The sequence below is a fragment of the Cheilinus undulatus genome, linkage group 4, assembly GCF_018320785.1.
Source record: "Cheilinus undulatus linkage group 4, ASM1832078v1, whole genome shotgun sequence".
In the NCBI taxonomy this organism is placed as follows: domain Eukaryota; kingdom Metazoa; phylum Chordata; class Actinopteri; order Labriformes; family Labridae; genus Cheilinus; species Cheilinus undulatus.
Window position 1 is genome coordinate 43,241,637 of NC_054868.1, and position 14,846 is coordinate 43,256,482.

General features: G+C 39.0%; 1 protein-coding gene across 1 annotated transcript; it reads left to right on the plus strand.

Annotated features, from left to right (window-relative positions):
- Positions 1–4,364: 4,364 nt before the first annotated feature.
- fgg (fibrinogen gamma chain) lies at positions 4,365–12,567 on the plus strand. Its single transcript, XM_041786248.1, has 9 exons — positions 4,365–4,509; positions 4,590–4,640; positions 4,723–4,909; positions 5,111–5,195; positions 8,340–8,470; positions 8,797–8,930; positions 11,415–11,599; positions 11,759–12,036; positions 12,229–12,567. The coding sequence occupies exons 1-9, from the start codon at positions 4,450–4,452 to the stop codon at positions 12,405–12,407; spliced, it is 1,290 nt and encodes a 429-aa protein (XP_041642182.1). The 5' UTR covers positions 4,365–4,449; the 3' UTR covers positions 12,408–12,567.
- The last annotated feature ends 2,279 nt before the right edge of the window (positions 12,568–14,846 follow it).

The window sequence follows — 14,846 nt, forward strand, 5'->3', positions numbered from 1 at the left end:
CCTTTTTCCCCCCTTAAAGACAGCCCTGGTTCAAAAAGAGACATTTTACAATTTAATGAAAAAGTATTCGCTCATTTTGAATTTGATGGCAGCAACACATCTCAAAAAAGTAGGGACAGGACCAGAGAATCTTGTTTCTCACAGTCTGAGGGTCCTTTGGGTGCTTTTTGCTAATTCTAAGCTGGCTTTCATGTGTTCTTCACTGAGGAGATGCTTCTGTCCAGCCTTCAGATCAGTTGAGGACTGCAGTGATGGTTGTCCTTCTGGAACTTTGTCCCATCCTTACATGATCTCTGGAGCTCAGTCAGAGACCACCTCTCTGGTCCTCTCTTACTTACAGTTTGGCTGGAAGAGTCCTGGTCGTGCCAGACTTCTTCCATTTGTGAATTATGGAGGCCACTGTACTCTTGGGAAGTTTCAGAGCAGCAGAATTTTTTGTAGCCTTCCCCAGATCTGTGTCTTCGACAATCCTGTCTCTGAGCTCTACAGGCAGCTCATTTGACCTAATGGTTTGGTTTTTGCTCTGATATGCATTGTCAGCTGTGAGGCCTTCTAAACAGAGGTGTGTGCCTTTCCAAATCATGTCCAATCAGTTTATTTTTCCACAGGTGGACTCCAACCCAGGTGTAGAAACATCTCAGCAATGATCAGAAGATCTAGAATCCTGATTCCCTTTGCCATGTTAGGGTACTGAGTGTAAATTAATGAGAGAAAAAAATGAATTCAAACAACTGTAGCATCATAGAAATGTCGATTAGAAATGTCCTGTTTAATTTTATTTTAAACATTTGGTAAGTTTTCAGTGCTTGACAAAGATCGTCATAGCTGGTGGCATCACCAGGTCTGATTTATTAAGAGGACAAAGAACCGTCTTTAGTTGACATGTTTGCTCTGTTCTCATACATAGGCCTGTCATGTGCAAAGGTTTTTCAGCTCTGAAGCGGTCAGCAGTAGCTCAGCTAGCTGCACATGTGCCTCTTATAGATTAAGTCTGTGAAAAATCACGCCACGTACAGTAACTCTCAGGAAAACAGACTAAAGCTGATTTTCAGCCGACTGGATGAAGCATGATTAACACTCTTCAAGAAATGCAACATATGTATTTTCTTTCAACAGCAGTTTTCTGAGGTTTGATATTCAGTTTGCTTTCATTAAACATTCCTCAGCATGTAGTTCATTTATTATGTTTATTGTTATGAGTAAGCAAGGTGAGTGATACAGTAAGGTGTCTATATTTGACTTAGTGTAGTCCCACCCCCACTTGTGGTTTTACCTAGAAATGCAGCCCAGTTTGAAAAAAGAGGTCTACAGCAGTGGTTCTCAACTGGTTCAACATCAGGACCCATCACCATCTCCCTAATGACTAATTATGACCCAAATTTTCTGTTTTCCATCATAACCAAGTGGTTTTAAGAGAAATGAAGCTGTTTGGACTAACAGAGCAAAGAGATGGAGACATTTCCTTCAAAATAATAGCACATCATAGACTTTTTGCTCCATATTTTTGCAGGCAGACATCTGCGACTTACTTTAAATGGCTTTGCAACCCACTTTTAGGTCCTGACCTAAGAAAGAAGAGCCTGCACCAGTGCCTCTGGTGGGCCTCTGAGGTACTACATGTGGGCCATTAGAGAGGTCATTTTCAGCAGTGACTCTCTACTGGTCCAGCCCCAGGAACCACCAGTATCGTTGAGGACAAAATTGCAACCCAAATTTCCAAAATATATCAAAAATGCATGTTCAGTAAATAAAAATGTTGCACTTAAGTTCTTGGAGGAACAGAATTTATGATAGGAAAAAGACACAGGGCAAAACTGACATGTTTTACGTCCCCTTTCTCCATCATAACTATCTTCCAGAGATCTTGAGAAATTACTACATTATCTTGGTAAAAGCAGCTTTTTTATAGCAAGAAAAGGAGATAAATGAGTCTAAATGTTAATAAAACATTTACATTTACCCATTAACACAATAAAACAGAGTAAACTAAAAGGTATGGATGCAAGTTCTTTGCCGCCATTTTTTTTCGCAACTCAGGAAAAACTGCTCTGCGACCTACTTTTGTGTCCGAACCCTCCAGTTCAGAACCACTGTTTTACACTAACTAAAAGTCATAGAATTTTTTTTTTAAAAAAAGGAAAAATTAAATCACGTTTTACATCATGTGTTATTATTCTAAATCTCAAAAGAAACAAAAAACAGGCAGAAGTTTAAACTCATGTCACCTTTTATCATTTGTTTTGCCTAATGTATATAAGTGGTGTCATGGTTTACCTGGTGTTAGATTAACTGATTACACTCTATTAAACATTCTGTTATGCTGCTCGCTTGTTGATTTTAAGAATTTATCCGTGTCTTTGGAGACATTAATTCTACTCTGGGACATTTTTCTGGATGTAAAATCTCAAAACGCGTCAGAGGGGTTGTCTCCAGTTTTACATAAATGTCCACTCTGACTCAAGGTTCATCATATTAGATTATGGGGCTGAAAGGTTAAAGGTCAAGGTCCTTCGGCCTTATGGTTGTCTTCCTATCGTGAACAGGATATCTTGGAGGGTTTTCCTTACACAGTCAAAAATGTTCACACTGACTCAAGGATGATCTCATCAGATTTTGGGGTTACATGTCAAGGTCCTTGAGTTTCATGGTTGTCACTTGCTTGTAAAAGCTACAGTTTCACAACACTTTAGGGATTTTATCCAGAATTTCCACTATGATTTAAGGATGGCCTCATTCGATTTTAAGGGTCAAAGGCCACAAACCTAAGACCTTGGGTCTGTTCGAATAGTCCATTTTGCTTAGGAAGGTTCCTGACTGAGTGAAACGACCCGCAAGTATTTTAACGTAGGCCATGATAAAGGCCGTCGAATTCTCTAACTGATAAGGAAAGGAGCTTCATTACTTCCTTTATTATCTCATTTAGTCTAGGAAACACTGGACCATACTTTACCAAAGGAAGGATGAACAGACGACCCACAATTCTTTGCGTACACTTCATTTAAAGTGATGCACCTGCTGACTGCTCAACAAAACGTGATCAATTTGACTGCAACTTTACTAGCCCTGATTTAAATGGTTAAATTCACTGGACCTTGGACCTTAAGGTAAAAGGTGAAGGTTCTTTGACTGCACAGTTATCTGTTACTTATGAATGTGATGACTCATGTACGCTTGCAGTGATTTTCTTTAAATTTTACAAATATGTCCACTCTGACTCCGAAATAAACAGTTAAGATTTTGGAGATTTTATATGAGAGGGAACTTCTTCAGGCCTCATGTTCATCCCTTACTTGTGAATGCTATACTGTTCTCAGCTGGTGGGTCAAGACCCAAAGGTGGGCCCCGAAGCTCTTTCCAGGGAGTCCTGAATATGTGCCAAGAAAAAACATGTGGCAAAAAGCCCTTAGTGGATATACAGTAAATTCATACATGAGTTTTTAGGTTATTCTATTGTGAGGAGTACATTTCAGTATTTGTCTCAAGATTTTTGCTTATAGATACTTTTCTTTGGATAATTAGACTGGTTCCCCAAAGATAACAAAATCTCTCAAGAAATGTCCATGCCTCCTTGGGAAAATGGAGTAAAATAATAGATAAATGCAAGTTCTGTCCTGTCTCTTTGTTTATGTTGTGTTCCTTTTTGGGTCAAAACTGCAACTTTTATCTTTAAATAACTTTTTAATGGTTGGAAATTTTTTAAAATGTAAAAAAAAAAAAAAAAAATCAGGTCACGATTTCCCTTAAGGAGGTGGTTGTGGGTCCTGATCCCTGACCAGTCAAGAAACGGTGCTTTAGAACACTTTAGGGGATTTTCTTCAAACTTTGCACCAATGCCATTCTAACTCAAGTTGGACTGATTTGATTTCAAATGTAAAAATTGTTCTCCAAATAATGAGATGTTTCTAAATTTGAAGGAGCTCTAATGGCCAGGTCAACATGTACATGTGTTCTTATTTCACAAATTGTCCCTCTAGAGTTGGCCCAACTTTACTGACAACACACTGATGTTAATGTTTTATAACTAAACCAAATAATGATTGCTTACTTGACTATGATTTTCAGTCCAGGATGAACAGTTTTTGTCTTTTACTGTGATGTAGCTCAACCCTACCTGGATAAGTTCAGTTTGACTGTCCAAACCATGATCTAAAAACTGAGTCACCGTTCTTTTGATCTGCTCTGTCACCAAAAACAGCACCGTATTACAAATAAACACTTAATGACATAAAAACAGCTGAAGTTTACTGCTAAAAGAGCCCATCATATCTTGGAAATGACTGCTGTTTGATGTCTGAGTCACAGATTTGTCCCAGCGCAGTGAGTGGGATGTTTGCACATGAATCCCTTATCAATCTGTGAACTCAGGACCTCGTTCAGATAAATATCCCACAGAGTCGAAGCGCTCTTCATTTTCAAGGAGACAAGACTACAACTGGTGGCCAAAGCAACATGGCTCCATCACTTCTTGCAGCGGCAGGACTTCTGCTACTCTTCTCCCTCTCCTCAGCAGTAAGTCTTTCAGTTTAGACCATTTATACTTTTGTCAAACACAAAACTAAAATATTCTCTTTTCTTTTATTCTTGTTCAGCAAATCAGAGGAGACAACCTTCAAGCTTCTTGTGATCAAAATGATGGCTTTGTAAGTATGAACACATTTGAACAGATTTATTCTTTGAATCTTCGAGCAAGCTAACGTGTATAACGTTTCTATCTGTGTGCAGGGAAAATACTGCCCTACTACATGTGGAGTGGCTGATTACATGTCCAGGTATACACCAGCCATGAACAAGGCGTTAGACGATATGCTGGAGGAACTTGAAAACATCGCCAATCTGACCCAAGGGGCCGAAGAAACAGTCGTCTATATGAAAGATTCAGCAGCTGAAGCTCAGAAGAGATCCCCAGCAGGTAAAAAACACCTTTAAATCCAAACCAATGATACATTTAAGACAGTATTTCCAGAAATATATTTTTTTCTACAGAGCTTATTGTTTGTACGTGAATATTTTGATAGAACTTGGCCACACTTTTGCAGGCTTATTGAAAGTATTTCTGAAAATGAAGTATTGTTATGTTTGTTTGATTTTTTTCTACTGATTCTGATTTCAGACTCACACTTCCGAAAGTCGTCACATATGCTTGATGATATTGTCCGATTTGAAACGATCATCATCTCACAGGAACAACAAATATTGTAAGTTAATATCAGCACTATACAAATATTATTTGACATTTACACTCAATTTTAGAGGGCAAAATTGGTAATAATCACCATATGAATACATTTATTTGACAGCTGTAAGCGATCCATACTCCTTTCATATATAAAATATAACAAACTCTCTTCAGCTCTGCTTGATTAAGCTCAATCTGCTTTTGGTGCTTCAAGTCTGGGCAGACAATGTCAATAAATAACCAATCAGAATATGAATAAGGCTGCAAAAACTCAAATCCAAAGATAGCCTGAAAGTTCAGATAGCCTCCTTTAAGACATAGAAGTAGCTCTGGTCCAACTCGAGTGAACAGGTTGATGGCTTGATCCCCAGCTCCTTAGGCAAGATGCTTAACCTCAGTTAGCTTCACTGCTGTGTCACTGCTGTATGAAAGGGAATGAATGAGGTTAGCCGAAGCAGATGGATCCTTTACATAGCAGTGTTTGCCATCAGTGTGTGAATTAGTTTGGGTAAGTGTGACCTGGAGTGTAAAAAAAGCAAGCTCAAGTGAACTGAGTGTTTACCATTTAAGCACAAAAATGAGTCCCAGCAAGTACATGTGACTTGTTTAGAGTCTTAAAATAGAGTGCATTCACTAATTAAGATCTCAATATAAGGTTAAAATAAAATTAGATTCTCTGTTTTTTTACATATTACAAACAGTTTGGGCCAAGGTTAGAATAGATTTTATAAATGTTTAAATTTGTATTCAGTTTTTTCCTAACAAACAAGTTGAAACTGCTCAAAATTTCTGTTGAACCTGATTCAATCCAAATTTTTAAGTAGTGGAAATACTTTTTTGAGTAATCATTACTTGTACATTTATGTTGTTAACTCGACTTTTTTTAAGTTCAACCACTCTGTGAAAACTTTTCTACACTTCAAAATTCTGTTTAAATCCAACTCAAGACAATAAGTTATTTTCTCAAAGCTACATAGTCTTCATCCACCGCACTGTCCTTTAATTCTATTGCGTACTTTACCGTTGAACATTTAAACCACTCAAGTGAGTCCAACATAAGAGAAAACAAGTGACAACATGTGAAAGGTGCACAGCTCCTGTTCCATCATGTTTAGTATAAAGTACATTGTATGTTGGAGTTGGTCACCACAGGTGGCATTCATCTAACTGAGTCAGTGACTTCATCCATGGTGCAAAATATGCCCAAAGACATATTTGGAAAACTCTGCTAATTAAGGGATGGTTGTCAAATAGTTTAAGGGCAATGTCAAAAACACTTAAAATGATCGAGTACTGTGTGTATCAACTCAGAAAAGTAGAGCTAAAATAGCTATTTTAGCTTTTTATGTACGCGACTGATGTCTTTTTAACAACCTTCAACTGTTTGGTCTTTTAGTTTAGATAAGCTTTTATTATGTAAAAAAAAAAAAAAAAAACTATTTCAATTGAGTTTTTATTAGTTTTAGTCTTAGGTTTTAGTTTTTTTCGTAGTAATAATGGATGTCTGTCAGGGGCGAGACCCAAAAGGGCCTGAAAAAGTAAGCAACATAGAACTTTGAAATAATTTCAAACAGGTTACGCTTCACTTTTCATTTTATTCATTAAATGTTGATCTTTGAAAATAACTCAAGACCTTAAATTACTGTTGTGTGATATCTTCATCTATCAAAGAGGGCCGTTTTACTCTCTCCAGGCTTGGATGTTCATGTCGGTCTGTACACTGCTGTCAAAGACTTAAACAAAGGAGATTCTGATTTTATTTTTTTACTTAGTTTTGTAAGCACAGAATTAAGTTTTTGTTAGTTTTTGTCTTTTTGCAAAGCTAAGTTTTTATTTAGTTTAAGTTGACTAAAATCCATAGCCAGAGCGAGGGGGTGGCTTCTGGGGCCTACGCCCTGAACATTTTCTTAAAAGGCCCAAATCTTTCCTGTTGCTTAAAAGTATTTTGCTTAAGTATGCTGTGATAGATAAATGCAAAAGAAATATGTGATAGACAGTTGGGCTTTGCTGATATGCTTTCAGCTAGGATAGTATGCTTTCTATAGAAAAGAAAGAAAAGTTCCTGAAAATAAGTGCCAGTAATTTTATTGCCTATCCCAACAAATGAGCACTCTTTTCTCAGAGTAAGAGACCCAAATCAGGAAGTAAAAGCAGAACTGAATAAAACAAGGATAAAACATTTTCATAACTAAGGGGTCAACATTAAACTCCTTCGTTTGTAATAGAAATCCATATGTTGATTGGCCGTTGCATAAACAAACTCAATGTTGGCATAAAATGTAAGACAGTCTTCAATTACTGAATTCAAGTATTTCTTCTCTTTTACCATCAGCCTGGTCATGACTCAAGAACAAGTAAACTCTCCCTTTTGAAGTCGATTCAAATTTTGTTTTTTTTTCCACATTAATGTTACCAAATCCATTTGCTAAGGAGTGCTGATAGCCTACTTTATGGCGTGAGCCCCATTAACAGAGGCTGCAGTCTTTGGTACAGGCAGTCCTGGTTCAAATCTGTCCTGCAGCTCCTTTCCCTCATGTCATCCTCCACTCACTTTATTTCCAACTCTGTCCACTGTCCTGTCTACATTTAAGGCATGAAAGCACCCAAATTAACTCTAATCAGAGAAATAAACTTGCTAAGGTTTGTTTTTTCAGTAGGGTTGGGCAATTAAATTAATTAAATTAGATTAGATATGGCCTACTGAAATTTACAAAACACAGAAGTTGCAATATTTCTTTAACTTGAAATGTGTAAAAAAAACAGTTTAATACATTCTTTTTTATGCAACTGCAGAGATTTTGTGCACATTATACACATTTTTTAACGGTTTACAAAAATCCTCCTATTTAGTTTGACCTATCCCCCGCACCCGCAGGTCATTGCACACCCACGCCACTCACCCACACAGTTCAGACTGAACACAGATCATCTGGTGTTTTGCCACACACGCCTCTTTTTACATATTTACTCTGGAACACTGAACAAGTTGCTGACACTTAACAAACTATTCTGAAATTTAAGAAAATTTCACTCCCTTTTACCAAGTCTAATCCATGTTTCACTGCCTTTCTTCTTATTGTATAAGGGTTCCGTTGCTCTCCAATTTCAGAAATGTTTCACACAAGATAATGCTCTTACTACTCATGTTTTTCCCTCTCTCTAGTGACCTTCAAAATTTGTTAACATCCAACGGGAGAAGACTAGCAGACTTGAAACAACTGTCCATCCAGCTGCAGCAGAGATGCACTGAGCCCTGCAGAGACTCTGTGGAGATCCAGCCAACCACAGGGACAGGTACAAGAAAAAAAAATCATGACCTTCAGGCCAATCCAAGTTTCACAAGAAGTTTCTCAATCATAGCTAATCTGAACAACATTTGTCCTTGTTCAGTGTTTAGTCAGAGACAAAAATCAATACAGCGTAGAGTAAACACATTTATTCTAGATGTAATCAGTTGTGGCCCAATTTCAAAAAAATTGTGTAACAGGACGATTAAACAGGTGTAGGTGGGGGTTCTGTCAAAGTAAATTAAACCAGTGAGATGAAAAGCATCTGAATATATTTATTTTTTTCTTAAATAATGTTGAATTTCTCTTTGGTCTCTTATATTTTGTCATCAGATTGTCAGGATATTGCAAACAAAGGTGCCACCACCAGCGGTCTGTACTATGTGAAGCCCACACAAAACTCTGAGCAGTTCCTGGTTTACTGTGAGATCGACAGCTTTGGACGTGGCTTCACTGTTATACAGAGGGTATGTTTCAGTTCAGTGATGAAGAAAGATGCTTTTATCAGTCAATGAGTCTTATCATTTATCTTACCAAAGATGAAGTTAGACTCTGGGAAAAAAATGCAAAACCAGAGAGCTGGTCCTCCTTGGTTAGATCTCATCCCCTGACTCCTTCCAGTTTGGAACAAGTTTATATTTAATTGATTATTTCCCGTTACAAACTTGGCCTCAGTGAACAACATGAGACTAAAACACAACAGGGTATAAGAGGATGAGTCAAAATCTCTAAAAAATGCTTAAAATGTTGTTACATTCTTTTTGTCCGTTTTTCTGCTTATTTCGCTGAAGCTTATGGATACAGACCAAACACTGCAATACCAACAGTAACCACGGGGGCAGTGTTGGGCAATGTATTCAATAGTTCAGCTGAGCAGTCTGGAGAGGGGTCTGGCTACATACTCCCAGGCGCTCCCTATTACGGACCACAACCAGGAGACGCCGCCTCCGTCAGGATGAAAGTCATGTAATGACTGGTGCAAGGAATGGTGCAACATTTCCTGTTTTAGACAGTTTTTTATTCAACTTTATTCTATGTAAACCAATGTAGCTGCGTTAGCTTTAGCTTTTGCGGCATTAGCTGTAGCAAACGTAGCTAATGCTAACATAGATATGTTAGCTATGAAGGTAAAGTATCTATGTAGATAACTTAACTAAGTTAGCTTAAGCAAGTGTAGCCAATGTAGCTTCATTAGCTTTAACCATGTAAGCTAGCAAAGCTTCAAATTAGTTATTAGCTATTTTGATGAATAAAATTGGGTTTATGAGATTAACAAAACTGTTAAAGGTGTACAGTCCTCCTTTTTAGCCTGACGCTAACATAGCTTTGTTATCTTCACCCTTAGCTATGTTAGCTGCATTAGAGTGTTATCATGGAGGACAAGCTTTTTTTCCCAGTAAGATTAATGTTCAGTAGGCTTTGTTAAACTTTTTGTAATCAGAAATTACAGGTCAGGGTTTTGAAGTCCCTGTAAAGTAATGAAGAAAAAAACAGTATTTTGGGTTTGTTGTATGACAGGCCACTGTGTTGTAAACCACCGGGCCAAATTTCAGCTGTGAATAATATCTCTAAGTTTATAAAAATAAGCTTTAAAATCATGAAAAATGAGGCAGTAAAATTGTTTCTAGGAGGGTGTGGGCATGTCAGTTGAATGAGCTGAAGCCACGCCCACTCACAATAAATGTAACCCTCAGATTAAAAAAAAAAAAATCCTTCTGATCAGAGAGCAGCTGTCTGGCTCTGTGCTAGAGCAGAGAGACAGAAGTTGCAGGTTAAATTTACTGTTTTCTGGCACAAATCTCTCCATTTTGATGCTTTTAACAACCCATAGGCCACTGTGGCTGATAGATTTGGCAAATTTACCTCACAATGAACAAAAACACAGCATGTAATCAGCTGTTAAGTTTTAATAAAGGCAATGACATCGGCTAGCAACAGACTGTCCTGAGATGAACTGCTTGGTGATTTTATATCATAGTGGTGTTAGGGGAGTGGTGTAACTGGTTTGCCCTGCTCAATTAAACAAAGAAAGAGGCAAACAACTTTCTAACTTTCAACAGTCTAGATAAAAAATTAAGTTCCACATAGATCTCAGTGTTTTCACATGTTTACAACAACCCTTTTCTAACGTATCTAGTGTGTTCAGACACAAACTTTACCTTCTGGTGTCCTGACCTTAACCCTTATGCTAACACTAACCAGAAGTTTGTTCCAATTTTATTTTGACAGGTTTAGCATGTATTTCTGTACCAACTCTGTGTAGCAGGTGCTGCCTTTGTGAGAACAGAAATACATGCTAAAACTTCAAAAATAAAATCAGATTAAACCTCCAGTTAGGGTTAGCATACAGGTTCAGGTTAGGGTAAGGATACCAAAAGTTAAAAGCCAAAAACCTGACCTGGAATAACTGATGACAAAACTTTTAATACAGCCCACTAAACAGTGTGCTACAGGATAAATGCTAAAGCTAAAGCTAGCTACTTAGGTGATGTTGCTACATAACTTAAACTGATGTAGCTAAAGATAACATAGCTACAGTGAGTTATGCAGTAAAATTTTCTACAGTTAGTATAACTATGTAGTAAACAGCTGAAGCTACAAACACTGAGCTGAGCAACTGTTTGCGTAGCTACTTCAAAAACAGGTCAGTACCACAGTTGAATTATGGATTAGACCTCTGACCTTTGTTCTGTTTTATTTATGAAAAGTTTCTTGGTCTGTAATGTTTGCAGAGTGGTTATTTGTTTTCCTCTGTTCTGACAGAGGCAGCCTCTCACAATAGTGGTCTGCATTGTAAACCGAGATGTGCAGTCTGCAGCCAGACCCCCCCTGACTTTTACTGGCTTTGCATTCAAAGCTGAAAAAAAGTAAATTTTTTCTTTTACTGCAGAGAAAGCTGTAGAATTTTTGAAAATATGTCTCATTTTGACATTGATCTCTTACTTCCTCAGAGACGTGACGGCAGCGTGGACTTCAACAGGGACTGGATCCAGTACAAGAACGGCTTTGGCTACCTCTCACCAGACGACACCACAGAGTTCTGGCTTGGAAATGAGAAGATGCATCAGCTGACCGCCGCAACAACCATGCCCACAGTGCTGAGGATTGAGCTTGTTGACTGGGAAGGCAACAAAAGGTTAGTGCACAAAACCCTGTATGATAACACATTATGTAAGAGGGGTAAAAGGACTCACAGCCTAGGCAAACATGACCCTGACAGTGAGGCTTCCTTTGAAGAAGAACAAAACGAGTCAGCAGAAGATCCCAAAAACTAACCAAGAGGCCTCTTTTACAGATATGCCGACTACACCATGTTCAGCGTGGGGCCAGAGGCTGATAACTACCGTTTAAGATATGGCTTCTACCTCGGTGGTGATGCTGGCGATGCTTTCGATGGTTTTGACTTCGGTGACGACCCCAGCGATAAGTCCTACACGTCTCACGTCAACATGGAGTTCAGCACCCACGACAGGGACAACGACAAGTATGACGGCAACTGTGCTCAGCAGGACGGCTCCGGCTGGTGGATGAACAGATGTCACGCTGCACATTTGAACGGAAAATACTACCAGGGTAAGATCACAGGGCTAAAATCAGTGCCAGAACAAGTAGTCAGTGTTCATTTGTGTGGCTGGAGCTGTTTAAGGCCTAGAAATTGTAGATTTAGCAACCAGCCTCCAAAAAGAAGTCACTTAGATTAGCATAAAAGTGGAAAAAAAGTCACTTAAAATGCACTCTAAACTATCTTGGTTTCCTTGGTCTCAGGTGGCAGGTACACAGAAAAGGATGCCGGTGAATACGGCTTCGACAACGGCATCATCTGGGTGACATGGCACAACCGCTGGTACTCCCTGAAAGAGACCACCATGAAGCTCATCCCCATCAGCCGCCTCACAGCAGGCGGCGGACAGCAGAGCGGGGTCAAAGAGTTTGGCGGACTTTAATTCGGCTCAGTCAAGGTGTTCAGCACAGCAACACTGAAACGTCTGTAATGAAAATAAACAACCCTCCACGAGAAAACAGTCTTGATGTGTCTTTATGTGACGTGTGCGTGACCTGTCCTTAGTGTTGTTTCGAGCACTTAATAAATGTCTTAACATTTAACAAACCATGCCCTGTCATTATTTCTTTGGGAAGTTTGGATTTGGAAAATTGCCCTTTGCTAAAAAATGATCCCTTTAACTCCTCTGAACCCCTCCAATAATTTTTACACAGTCCCTTAATGAACTGTTTTTCTCCCTACTCCAATTATTCTAGATCTGAAATAATTTTTTTAAGTTGTAAAAAATAAATATCAGACATTGTTTCAATGAATAAACTAAAGACACAATATAAACAATTATGGACCACAGGAAAGTTATTGTAATTTTTCGTGAAAATAGCTCCCACACCACCTTTATCGGGGCGCTGGTTCTGGAAGCAAACTTTACCATTCAAATCCCCCATAGAAAATTTGTTAAATCCCTTTAACAATGCTTTTAGCATGCATTAACCAAGCTAAACAGCTACCTGAGTGCTCATGACTATTAAACATTTGATTTGGTGCAAAAACAGCGTTCGAAAATGGAGAAAAAGGCAAAGGTATGAGACTGTGTACATTTTTCTTTACAAGGAGGAACTACATGTCCCACAATCCATTGTGATTAATTTTGTCCATTCTTGATGATAGCTTTACAAGCTTTCACACCATATAGGTACCTTTTTTCCATACTTTTCTTTCTTGTAATGATTATATTCAAAATGATAAGTGGTAGTTTGAGCATTTATCGCTTCATACTGTGGCGGCATGTATTGTCTTCAACAGCTGGCAGCCTTTGTTCGCAGGCATAGATCATTGCAACCCATCTGCCCAAACGATGCTAGCCCTGCCCCTTTCTGGGGGAAACGTTCCATAAAAATGAATGGCAGACTATGAAAACCACACTTAAATAGTTTTAAATGAGAGAGAAAAAATATACTGTAGGCCATTTATGAAAAAATACTTGCATTGTAACAATATGAAACAAATGAAATGAGATATAAACTTGGCACAAAAAGTAAGGAAATTTGTGTTTGATAGATTATTTCTTTGTTGTAACAATGCTTCTTGGCAACAACTCTTATATCGTTGGAAAGCCTGTTTATTACCATTTTAAATGGTGCCACATCTGTATGGAACATACATTTGTGGGATGAGCAGCAGAGCTGAGTATGTGGGTTGGGCCCATGAAAAATTTGCCAAGTCCTCTCTGCCAATGCCAACCAGCTTATTCTGCCATTGACTCTTGTTTGGTGTTTGGTGGATTGGACGGTTGAACTTTGAAGAAACAAGACATATCGGCAATTTAACAATTTATTCTTTTAACAAACAGGAGCCTCAGTAGCGTGTGGAAGAACCATACACAGCTACAACAGCCTGGCATCTCCTCCTCAGGCTGGTCATCAGCCTGGTCACACACTGCTGTGGGATGGCATCCCATTCTTCAACCAGCATTTGTCGCAAGTCAGCCAACATGGTTGTGTTAGTAACCCTGGCACGAACAGCACACCCAAGCTGATCCCATAAGTGTGCAATGGGGTTAAGGTCAGGACTGCTGGCAGGCCATGCCATCCTCTCCACTCCCAGAGGTAGTCTCTGATAAACCCCGCTCTGTGGGGGCGAGCATTGTCATCTTGGAGGACAGAGTTTGGTCCCAGACTGTGGAAATATGGGATTGCTCCTGGTTGCAGAATCTCATCTCGCTATCTCTCTGCATTGAGATTGCTTCCAGTGATGACAAGCCTCGTTTTTCCAGTGAGGGAGATGCCACTCCACACCATCACACTGCCTCCACCAAAAGATGTTACTCTGTAGGTGCAGCAATTAGCATAGTGTTCTCCTCATCTTCTCCACACTTAGACCCTACAATCCAACTGCCGTAGGCAGAATCTGGACTCATCGCTGAAAATAACGTTCCTCCACATGTTCCTCATTAAATCATAACAGTTGCACCTAAAAGCTCAGCCTAAGCAAATAACTGACATGAGATAAACACCCTGCTTTTCCAGAAGCTGACTCCAGAGCAGGGCTCTAAATTGGAAACTTATTTCTCTGAAGTTTTATTAACTAATAACTCAGAACCAGACTCCAAAATCCCCACTTCTTATCAGGGTTGCCATGTTTGTTTTGATTCATTCTGAGCAGTTTATTCACTTTGTTTTGTGTACGGCTTGTACTCGTCCCCATGCATCAGCCACCTGAGTCACCACATGAGGAGTCCAAACTCCACCTGGCTCTGTGTAGATAGTTATGCAAAGAGACAAATGCTGTGGCATGGCTTAGAAATAGGGATTGTTATGCAAAAGGCAGATATATGGATCCAAAATCTCTCCTGAGCTCCTGAAGTCAGGTCAGAATGTATTTA

Excerpts from the sequence above, each read along its gene's own strand:
- fgg (XM_041786248.1), top strand. The coding sequence starts at position 4,450 with ATGGCTCCATCACTTCTTGCAGCGGCAGGACTTCTGCTACTCTTCTCC. Across the intron at positions 4,910-5,110 it reads TCAGAAGAGATCCCCAGCAG|ACTCACACTTCCGAAAGTCG; the intron begins GTAAAAAACACC and ends TTCTGATTTCAG. Across the intron at positions 5,196-8,339 it reads TCACAGGAACAACAAATATT|TGACCTTCAAAATTTGTTAA; the intron begins GTAAGTTAATAT and ends CCCTCTCTCTAG.